At 38.0% G+C, this 11,897-nt stretch overlaps 1 protein-coding gene across 1 annotated transcript; it reads left to right on the forward strand.

The window, feature by feature from the left end:
• The first annotated feature begins 10,970 nt into the window (after positions 1–10,970).
• LOC136175314 (olfactory receptor 4C3D-like) lies at positions 10,971–11,897 on the forward strand. Its single transcript, XM_065945648.1, has one exon. It carries the CDS (start codon positions 10,971–10,973, stop codon positions 11,895–11,897), a length of 927 nt encoding a protein of 308 aa, XP_065801720.1.

An 11,897-nucleotide genomic window follows, 5' to 3' on the forward strand; every position in this document is an offset into this window, starting at 1 on the left:
GGCAGCAAGGGAATGTATCTTTTTCTTGAAGAAACGCTCTTTCCCAGGAAAGTCACTTGTGATTTCTTTTAACTGTAGTAAATGTCTCCTTAGATTGAATAACTTGGTTGTGATGAAAAACATTTTTTATTTAAATAGGTCCAGTGATCATAATATATATACATATATATATAATGCTTTCATATTATTAGTTCAAATTATATATTTAGTTTGAAATACATTTTTATGATTTCCACAATTTCTTGTGGAAAGTATGTATACTTTTAGGGTATAAATATCTTTATTGAGATTACAGCTATATGTTCTACATGATGAGTTAAGCTAAAACTAATACTGTAAATTTATTTAATCAGGGAAATATTTTCTCATTTTTCTCTCTTAATGCAATCTTTTTAAGAATTAATAGAGCTCATTACAGAATTCAGAAAAAAATTTTAAATATATGATAGAAAATTTTGGTTTGTCCCACCACACACAAGTATCTGCAAGATACTTTATATATATTATTTTTCTTTTGCTTAGCATGGTAAGATTAGGGAATGTTTCAGAGTTGTAGTATTAATAAGGATGCTATGTTTGTAAAAATAACCTGAAGGAACTAGTTTTATGCCAAAAAATAACCAAATCTTACTTATTTTTCAGTTGGGTATTCATATTATTTCCTCAAGTTTAACATCTTTGTTTGGAGTTACATTTTCTTGAAAATGAGCCATTCACTTTCCCAGATAGTTTAAAATACCTGGGAAAAAAAACTCTGATTTTTTCCCCCAATATTCTTTTTTCCTTTTTTGCATATGGTGGTTCCATAACCTTTGAGATTCAGGCTCAGCCTTCTGTGTGTAAATTTATCATATTCTATGATCCATGCCTTTCATATATGCACTACGGAACTTGACACCAGATATTTTGGGGGATATCACTGTTAAGAAAGATGCTGACAAGATATGTCATTCTTAGCACTCTTATCAATGAAACACAGATTACTAAGTAGTAAAGAAGCCAGGGTATATTGTTTTATTTGACAGAAACAGCATTCATAGAATCCTCCACTGAATCAGGCTTGAAAGAAAATATTATCTGCCTCTAGTATGTACTCCAATACTTTGCCCACCTCATGCGATGAGTCGACTGATTGGAAAAGACCCTGATGCTGGGAGGGATTGGGGGCAGGAGGAGAAGGGGGCGACAGAGGATGAGATGGCTGGATGGCATTACCGACTTGATGGACATGGGTTTGAGTAAACTCCGGGAGTTGGTGATGGACAGGGAGGCCTGGAGTGCTGCTATTCATGGGGTCGCAAAGAGCTGGGCATGACTGAGCAACTGAACTGAGCTTAACTGAGTATGGTCAGAAGCATGTGATCAAAGAAGCTTATTATTCTGCCTCCTTTATTCAACCTAGATTTATGAGGACCTAACGATACGGTGCCAGAGAAGGCAAGGGCACCCCACTCCAGTACTCTTGCCTGGAAAATCCCATGGACGGAGGAGCCTGGTAGGCTTCAGTCCATGGGGTCACAAAGAGTTGGACACGACTCAGTGACTTCACTTTCATGCATTGAAGGCAATGGCAACCCACTCCAGGGTTCTTGCCTGGAGAATCCGAGGGATGGGGGAGCCTGGTGGGCTGCCTTCTATGGGGTCGCACTGGGTCGGACCCAACTGATGCGACTTAGCAGCAGCAGCAGCAACGATACGGTGCAGTGTGTGCTTTTCACTAGTAAATCAGCCTATAAGCAGCCTCGTATCCTGATTTTTACCCCGTTTACATGGAGTTTTTTTTTTTTAATCTCAAAGTCTTCACAAACCAATGCTATTGACCAAATAAAATCAAGTATTTGGGTTTCTTGCTATTGTTCAGTCACTAAGTTGTGTTCAATTCTTTGCAACTCTATGGACCGCAGCACACCAGTCCTCCCTGTCCATCACTAAGTTCTAGAGCTTGCTCAAATTTATGTCCGTCGAGTTGGTGATGCCGTCCAACCATCTCATCCTCTGTCATCCCTTCTCCTCCTGCCTTCAATCTTTCCCAGCATCAGGTTCTTTTCCAATGAGTCAGTTTTTCGCATCAGGTGGTCAAAGTATGGGGGTTTCAGCTTCAGCTTTAGTCCTTCCAATGAATATTGAGGGTTGATTTCCTTTCAGATGGACTGGTTGGATCTCCTTGCTGTCCAAGGGACTCTCAGGACTCTTCTCCAACACCACAGTTTGAAAGCATCAATTCTTTGGTGCTCACCCTTCTTTATGGTCCAACTCTCACGTCTGTACATGACTACTATAAAAATCATAGCTTTGATTATACAGAACTTTATCAGCAGAGTAATAAATCATCTTTTCAATGTGCCATCTATGTTTGTCATAGCTATTCTTTCAAGGAGCAAGTGTCTTTTAAATTTCATGACTACAGTCATAGTTTGCAGCGATTTTGGAGCCCAAGAAAATAAAGTCTGTCACTGTTTCCCCATTTATTTGCCTTGAAGTGATGGAACAGAATGTCATGATTTTTCTTTTTGAATGTTGAGCTTTAAGCCAGTTTTTTCACTCTCCTCTTTCACCTTCATCAAAAGATTCTTTCAAACATATGTAATTTATTTCTTCACTTTTGGATGTTGCTATAGACTTAAAGTTTTTGTCCCTCTCTGAAAGCATAAGTTAAATCCTATTTAATGTGGGAGTGTTTGGAGGTGGGCCCTTTGCGTAATGACTAGGTCATAAAATTGTTATGAAGAGACATTAGAGAATTCTCTCAACCCTTCTGCCATGTGACAACACAGGAAAAAGATGACATTCTGTGAATGATGTCGGGGAACTCACTGGATATGGAGTCTGTCTGCACCTTAATCTTGGATTTCCTAGCCACCAAACCTGTGAAAAATGTTTATTATTTAATCCTTCTGATCTATGGTGTTATGTAATTGTAATCCAAATGAGTTAAGAGAGATGCTAAGTACTTTTCATATTTGTGTTTATTTCAAGCTATGAGATAAATATCTTTATTAACTATCTATGTTTATTGATCTATAAGTTCCCCGAAGTCAAGGAAACTTACGTCATTCTCTGTTTCTCTCACAATGTGTGATGCATAATATCCACTCTATATGTGTGCTAATCACTCAGTCATATCTGACTCTTTGCAACCCCATTGGCTGTAGCCCACCAGTCTCCTTGGTCCATGGCAAGAATACTATTGTGGGTTGCCATTCCCTTCTCAAGGGGATCCTCCCAATCCACTCTATGCACTTTGTCAATTACTTGCATTCTTGATCTTTTGGAGTGAGAATTTCTACAGATAAATTTTGACTAACTCTTTCTACCTTAAATATGTATGTTTCCTTGAAATATTTACTCTTTGAAATTTGCTAGAATACTTTGTTATGTTACTCATGTTCTAGCTATGAATATTTTAAAATTAAGCTATTAATTTAATACTCTACTTAAAAAATTTTTTTTCTATCACATTGCTTTTGGAAAATTCTGTTTCCTTCCAGTGACTATAAATTTCAACATCTTGTTTTTTTTCCAATAACTTTTCCAAGTATTACTTTGTAACCCACCTAGAATTTATTTTTGTTTGTAATGGGGACATATCTTAGCCTATTTTCTCCAAACAGGGGAAATAATCCTTTAATATAATTATTAATTTCAGGTAATTTTAAGATTTTCTATTTAATATATCAAATTTTGCATCATCTAGAAAGTTCAATTCTGGGGCAGTTTCTCCTCTTCTTTCTCTCCCTCCTTCCTGATCTTCCCCTCCCCCTATAAACTTTAGATTCATTATGTAAATTTTGAAAACTTCCCATAAAATATACATTTAGCATGCTATAACACAGCATATTTATTTTGAGGTTAAAGATGTATGTTATTATTTTGTTATCCCATCTAGAATAAGACACATATTGTGAAGGATCGACATCAAAATAAAAATTTGTAATCTTCTCCATTAGAGTGCATAAAAATCTTGATTTTTTTTCCTCTACATTTTGAAAAAAGAAGACTTTCTTATTTACATTTTTTTTTCTTTTCAAACCAATATGGCCACACCACCCTGAATGTGCCCGATCTCGTCTTATTTACATTTGATTCACATTTTCAGTGAGCTGGTCAGGAAGGACTTAGTGTCTTTTGCAGGCATGTATTAGAGCACAAACTTTAAAGCCAATTTCTTTGCAAACATCTATTGGTCGGTATCCAACAACATACAAGTATGGATCCAACTATATATTCATATCTGTTTTCAAACTCATGTGAATCTGTATGACTACTTGTGTGTATACATTCAGTGATATGTATGTCTGAATTCAATTTCATATATGTGTCTAAACGTGAAAACACCTGGGTCTGTATATGACAGCACATGGATTGGTATCTGACTACCAATAGGGATGTGCTTGTGTATGCATTTGTGTTTATGTATTTAGTATGATCACACACACACCTGTATATATTCACACATAGGGCTGTATCTTTCCATTCGCTGTTCTGTATCTGGTCATAATTAATTTAGGGAGAACATGACGGAGCAATTCTTCTGTTCCAAGTGGCACAGACCAAGGTCACTCTCTGGTCATTAGCATATTGCTGGGCTTATATGAATGATGCCTTTGTAGAGATGGATAAAAGATGGGGCCCTCCTGGGGCTCTTTTCTTCTCCATGTGGATACAGGGCTATATAGACATTGTCTGTCCAGTGAGATGGTCAGAACCCTAACAGGGCAGCTCAGGGCCACCAAGCAGAGGAGACAAAAGCCAGCAGGTCAGGTAAGTTACATCCCATTGTGACATCAGCCTGAAGTGCAGGATCTCAAGTTCTAAACCAGACTGCTTCTACACACGGGAGGAAATAGCAAACTGGAAAGAATGCCTATGGAATGGAGAAAATATTTGCAAATCATATACTCATAAGGCATTTATATCTAAAATATGTGTGTATCTTCTGCAGTTTAGTAGTATAACAAATAGCTCAATTTAAAAATGAGTGAAGAAACTGAACAGATAGTTTTCCAAAGAAGCTATACAACTAGGAATTTGAGAAGGTGTTCAATATCACTAATCAGGCAAATTCAAATCATAACAAAAATGAAGTATGACCTCACAACTGTTAGGACGACTATATGAGATACACAGAAGTCAGCATTCTTTTTAAGTTGTAGAGAAAATGGAGCACTCCTGTAATGGGAATATAATTTTGCTCAGTCACTACAGAAAATATTATGGAGGTTTCTCAAGCAATTCAATATGATTGCTGTATAATTTTTCAATCCTACTTTCGTGTATTAACCAAAGAGCGTGATGTCAGGAATCTGCATTTGATTTTAGCCAAAAGGCCAAGAAGTGATGAAGTCAGGAATCTGAAGATATCAGTGCATCCATGTCCACTGCAGCATTATTCACGATAACCAACACCTGGAAACAACTAAAATGTACTCTGCTGGATGAGTGGATAAAGAAGATGTTATATATGCATAATACAACTAAGGCTGTAAAAGAATAATATTATATAAACTAACATATTAAATATACATATAAATAAAACAATAATATAATGTAATATAAATATCAAATATATATATATAAATAAAATGTTATTCAGTAATGCAAAAGAAGGGAATCTTGCCATTTGTGACAACATGATGGGACTTTAAGGGCATTATGCTAAAAGGATAAGCAAAAATAAAAAGACCAATACTGTGTAAATCCATTTATATGGATTCATATAAAATCCATTTACATGGAATTTAAAGCAAAACTCAGAAACAGCGAGTAGAATATTGACTGTCAAGGGCTGAAAGATGAATGTTAAAGAAACGCCATTAGAATGTATTAAACAGAAATGCAGTTTCAGAGAGTAAATGATCTAATATGAAGATTTTATTCCAATCATAATGTTCACACTTTCATAGTTTATCACTAGAAAGTCCTTCTCATACCTCTCACCTGACACTAACAGCACCTCTGGAAGGTAGGTATTAATGTGATTTAACTTTATTGTGATCATTCCTGTTTTAATGATGAAGAACAACAAAGTTCAAAAAAGTTCAGTAATCCATCCGCTTTCAGAGACAGAACTGGTATTCAGATCTGCATCCTTCTAAGTTAAAATCTGATGCTCTTTAAGCCGCTTCAAAGGATATCAGATTTTGTAAGAACCTCTTTTGTGTCATAGCAATTAAAAATGTTTTCTTTCTGTTTAAGCAGAGGGTGGACGATGCTCAATGGGCCGAGGTGTATGGATTTCAGACTTTTTTGAGGCTAGGAATGATAATTTTATCGGTACATACTGATTCTCTGATCTGATTCTGATTTCATTTCAGAGTTTAAAGAATAGTCCAAGACATTTTCATGATGATGTTTCAACAAAATCCATATGGCTCCTCTGTCCATGGGATTTCCCAGGCAAGAATACTTGAGCAGGCTGCCATTTCCTTCTCCAGAGGTTCTTCCCAGCCCAGGGATCAAATCCATGTTTTTTGAGTCTCCTGCGTCGGCAGGCAGATTCTTTACCACTAGTTCTACATGGCGACCCTTATAGATCTTCAGACAGATTACAATCCTCATTGAAACTGTCTGCTATCACAGCTATTATTGCAGAACTATAATATTACTGTGTCCAGTCAGACTATGTTTGGTCATGTGTTTTTAGTTTTCTTAAAATGTTTTCCGTCATTGATACATGCTGATCATAGTGGCTACATTCTCTGGAGTCAATCTAGAGTTATCTACAATTTATTTTTCTTCTTATTAAGCATAGTTGAACATCTTTTAGTAAGTTTGGCTTTATATAAAAGCATTCTTGAATTGAATTGAATTTTGTTACCAAACAATTTTCATATCAGTTTTAACTCTTTTACTAGATAATTATAATGGGCCTCGCAGTTGGTGGCAATGTATGAATATCACAATATTTTAGTCATAAAACATAATTTAAAGATAATAGTCCTGTCCCAGGTTTTAATGGCCTGGTTTCATATTTCTTCATGGTAAATGTGTTCCTATTCCCTTTCTTAGTTTTACTATATAAATTCTGAATATTATTTCCTACTTTTAATACCTTATATGGATATTATAAGATTACATTTAAATGACAAATGCATTTTACTATCTCTGAATATAATTGAAAAATAGATTTACTTTTGTCATTATCATGTTAATCTAATTCCAAAATTGACACAGAAAACAACTACTTTGCAGAAGTACCATGAAATGTATCTGGTATGAAGCGCTGGATTTATGATGAGGTTCATAACAGTCACCCAGCATACAGCTGAGCACAGTATTTAGGAATCACGGCTCCATGAGTGGTCGCTGACGCTGTTTAGCGGTGTCGGTAAGTAGTGTCCTAGTCTTTGCTCTCCCGTGGGCTCTAGCCCTCCAGGCTCCTCTGTTCATGAGATTTCCTAGGCGAAAATACTGGAGTGGGTTGCTATTTCCTCCTCCAGGGGATCTTCCTGACCCAGGGATTGAACTCATTTCCTGCACTGGCAGACAGATTCTTTACTGCTGAGCCAACAGAGCAGCCTATCATGAATGGTAGATCAGTTAAAATAAAATTGTTGTTCAGTCGCTAAGCTGTGTCCCGGCTCTTTGTAACTCGATTGCCTACAGCATGCCAGGCTTCCCTATCTTTCACTGTCTCTGGGAGTTTGCTCAGATGCATGTCCATGGAGTAGGGGATGCTATTTAACCATCTCATCAAAATAAAATATTATAATAAATATTTAAAAATCTAGTAGTAGTGCCCCCAAACATTTAATTTATAAGTACCAAATACTCAGACTCTGTATTTAAGCTCATTCTCTATCAAATATCCAAGTCCATAAGTGGTCAACTTGTTCCTATGTTTTTCTCTTGTGACTATGATTTAAAGAATCTGCCCAAATGCAGGAGACCTGGGATCAGTCCCTAAGTTGGGAAGATCCTCTGGAGCAGGAAATGGCAACCTGCTCTCGTACTGTTACCTGGAGAATTCCATTGACAGAGGAGTCTGATTGGCTTTAGTCCATGGAGTCACAAAGAGTAGGACATGACTGAGTGAGTGATACTTTTCACTTTGTTTTCACATAGACTTAAAGATGAAGGTTTTTTTTTTTTAATTTTTTTTATTAGTTGGAGGCAAATCACTTCACAACATTTCAGTGGGTTTTGTCATACATTGACATGAATCAGCCATGGAATTACACGTATTCCCATCCCGATCCCCCCTCCCACCTCCCTCTCCACCCGACTTCTCTGGGTCCTCCCAGCCCACCAGGCCCGAGCACTTGTCTCATGCATCCAGCCTGGGCTGGTGATCTGTTTCACCATAGATAATATACATGCTGTTCTTTTGAAACATCCCGATGAAGTTTAAAAAAAAATGCTATAGAAGTATTTCTCTGATGCTGTTATGAAATAATTGGTTGTTAGCAAGACCTGCTAATGGTGGAGAAATACCCATGAGTTCCAATTAGCCACACCTAAGAAGCTTCCTAGACTTTACCCACAAATAGGATACATGTAGTGCTTTTAAGACCTATCCAAAGGTGCCATCAAGAGACACTGAGTGAGCCGGCATTTTTAACCTCATGACTTTGCTTCTTTCCTGGTGAACTAACAGCTGCCTGGGGCCTGGCCATGGCGCTAGGTCAGACACTCTCATTGGTGAGATTCTTTTTGAAATCACATAATCATATATTCTCAGGTATAAATGTATGTCGCAAATCATATCATCACTCCTGATCCAAATTTACCTGAGGTTTCAAACTTTCTTAAGCATGCAAAACATCAAGAAAGGTAGAGTTGGCTACAGTACTAGCAATTTAGAGGTAAAAATATTTTAGAATCTTTTTTTCTTATTCATATGTATTTAAATTAGTTGAACTAATAATACAATTAGTTACAATGAGATGTTAGAATAACTATACAATTTAAATATGCATCCAAAGTTTTCCTCACTTAATATTACAGCTGATAATTTTTTCACATTGCACAATTTTTAAAAGCATCTCTGTTAAAAGCTGCATATTATTAAAAAAGATCCACTATATTTTAATTGTCCTTTTCTCCATTATCCTTTTCTTCCACACCCTTTCTAAATTTTCCACAGCTGTTAATGATTATGTTGACCATATGTGTACATAATGATGTTTCCCTTAAAATATTTTACATTAAGGTTTATTCCTAGAAAAAGTATTATGGAGCTAAAGAAAAATGTAAAAAGTAACTTATTTTGCTTCACAGTTGTTTGTAAAGCACTTCTGTGAATTGTGTCTAATTCTTACTTTATTTACACCGTCTCTTCTGTGATTTGCTGGGAGATCCCACTAACAAAGGAGGAAGTTCAGTGAAGCTGTTGCTTTGTGTTCCCACATATGCATACAATTTCCATCCTGTAAAATTGAAAAAATACTGTTTCTATCTGCTTATCTCTGAAAAGACATGCTGTATGGAATATGTTTCATTATGTTTATTTCTCTTCTCTTTGGCAAATCTATAAGCCCACACTGTATTAGTCACACACCCTGTAACCAGGAGAGATGGGAGGCGGCTGCTGTGGGAAGACCGGAGGAGAAGGCGTGAGGATGCACGGAGCAGAAACAGAAAGGGGTGGGGAGCTCGTGCAGGTCACGGGTAGGTGTGCTGCCGCTTTGATGATACAAATTCAAGGGTTAAGTTCACTCAATAACATCACTTTTCATGATTTTATGTGAGCAACATACATCAGTGTGCACAGCAAGGGCTCAATAAATATTTGTTTGATGAAGGAACCTGTAGTAGGAGTTAATAGTAAGTAATGGATTTTATACATGCTTCGATAGTTGGTGTATTGATATATATGTTTTGTGTATAGTGTATTAGGTATCACTCTAATTTATCTAGCAGAGTATTTTTTCCTGTTCTCCTTGTTAAATTTTTATTGTTAAAGCTTTGAAAATAAGGGTTTCCTATGCTTGATAGATCCTTGTGTGTTGAACATCTATGAAAGAGTTTATGCTTCAATCCAAGTCTTCCAAAGCTAAAAATTTATAGAATATGACTATGCTAAATTGTATGTGGAGCAGAAGTTTGAAGAATAAAAAAAATTAATAAACAAACACACTATCTTGAAAGAAAAATGACCCAATATGTGTACTTTCTTAGAAGCAATTAAATACTTTCATGGTGACTCTCGGGAGTGTGTCAGAAACCGTTACACTGGAGTGTAGTTTCCTTTCAAGTGTTTATCTGTTTCTTATAAAGTAGAGAGATTACAGATAAACAGACTTGGAGGACAACAGCACTTGCATTCCTGCTGAGTTTATGGTTTGGGGAAGCAGACATATGCTTAGCCTTCGAGAATGGCCAATCAGTACCAAGCCCGGACTCGTCACCACCAGGTCTCAGGCAGTGCAGACATCCCGGCACTCTGGCAAGTGATGAATAGCTTATGTGTCCTGCTAGGTACAAGCGAGCATGCGTCTCCAAGGACTTAAACACACCGCACTAAATTCCCTCCATGTGATAGACACTTCTTGACCATATTTTTTTCTTTCCATAGTTTGACCTGAGGGTTGGAATATAAATTCTCATGGAAGAGAGAATAACTCTTTCCTGTGTATAGCACGTCTCAGCTTACAAGATACCTCTGAAAATTGCTGTTTGTTACCTCATAGACACAGAGTCGGGCTTGGGAAGCACGGGGCACCGAGGTGACTTAGTCCAACGGAGTTGGAACCAGTAGGAGAATCCAAATCTCATGTAGGAAGCCCAGTGTTTTCTTGGCAAATGACACATCAAATGCGGCTCTACTGATGTTTGACAGGTGACAGGTGCTAGATGTCTGAAGAGATGCAAAATACCATGGTGAAAATAAGAAAGAATTGAAATGAGTACAGGGCAAAAATTCCAAGGGCATGTTGCACAGTGACGATTTTGTTCTAAGAAAGTCAGATCACAAGCCTTTCATGATTAGTGAATATCATTCTTTATCCCAGGAAGCTGTTGCTTACTGAATGGATGTCCTCAGGCCTCCCAACAATGTGACAGAATTTGTTCTCCTGGGACTCACACAGAATCCACATGTGCAGAAAATACTCTTCATCATCTTTCTGTTCATTTTCCTCTTCACTGTGCTGGCCAACCTGCTCATTGTCATCACCATCTCCCTCAGCCCTGCGCTTTCTGCTCCCATGTACTTCCTTCTCACTTACTTGGCCTTATTAGATGCCTCCTTCACATCTGTTACCACCCCCAAATTGATTGTTGACTTACTTCATCAAAGAAGAACCATCTCCTGGCGAGGATGCATGACTCAGGTCTTTTTAGAACACTTCCTGGCAGCATCAGAGGTCATCATCCTCACCGTCATGGCCTACGACCGCTACGTGGCCATCTGCAAGCCTCTGCACTACACGACCATCATGCGACAAGGGCTCTGCCAGCTCCTGGTGGTGATGGCCTGGGTCGGGGGGGTCCTGCATGCCTCAGTGCAGATCCTTTTCACCATGGACTTGACCTTCTGTGGTCCCAACGTCATTGACCACTTCACGTGTGATTTCTTCTCACTGTTGGAGCTTGCCTGCAGTGACACCTACATACCTGGAATGGTGGTGGCAGCTAACAGTGGGGGCATGTGCTTGCTCATTTTTTCCCTGCTGCTCATCTCCTACATAGTCATCCTGAGCTCCCTGAAATCCCATGGCTCTGAAGGACGGCGCAGAGCCCTCTCTACATGTGGCGCCCACTTTACAGTAGTGGTGCTCTTCTTTCTGCCTTCTCTGTTCACCTACACGCGTCCTGTGGCCACGTACCCTGTGGACAAGTGGGTGACTGTGTTCTCTGCAATCCTCAGTCCCATGTTAAATCCTATCATTTACACAGTGAGAAACACAGAGGTGAAAAAAGCCATGAGGAATCTGATGAAGAGAAGAGTTGTGTAG

This window comes from Muntiacus reevesi, chromosome 9, assembly GCF_963930625.1.
Source record: "Muntiacus reevesi chromosome 9, mMunRee1.1, whole genome shotgun sequence".
In the NCBI taxonomy this organism is placed as follows: domain Eukaryota; kingdom Metazoa; phylum Chordata; class Mammalia; order Artiodactyla; family Cervidae; genus Muntiacus; species Muntiacus reevesi.

Excerpts from the sequence above, each read along its gene's own strand:
- LOC136175314 (XM_065945648.1), top strand. The coding sequence starts at position 10,971 with ATGGATGTCCTCAGGCCTCCCAACAATGTGACAGAATTTGTTCTCCTG.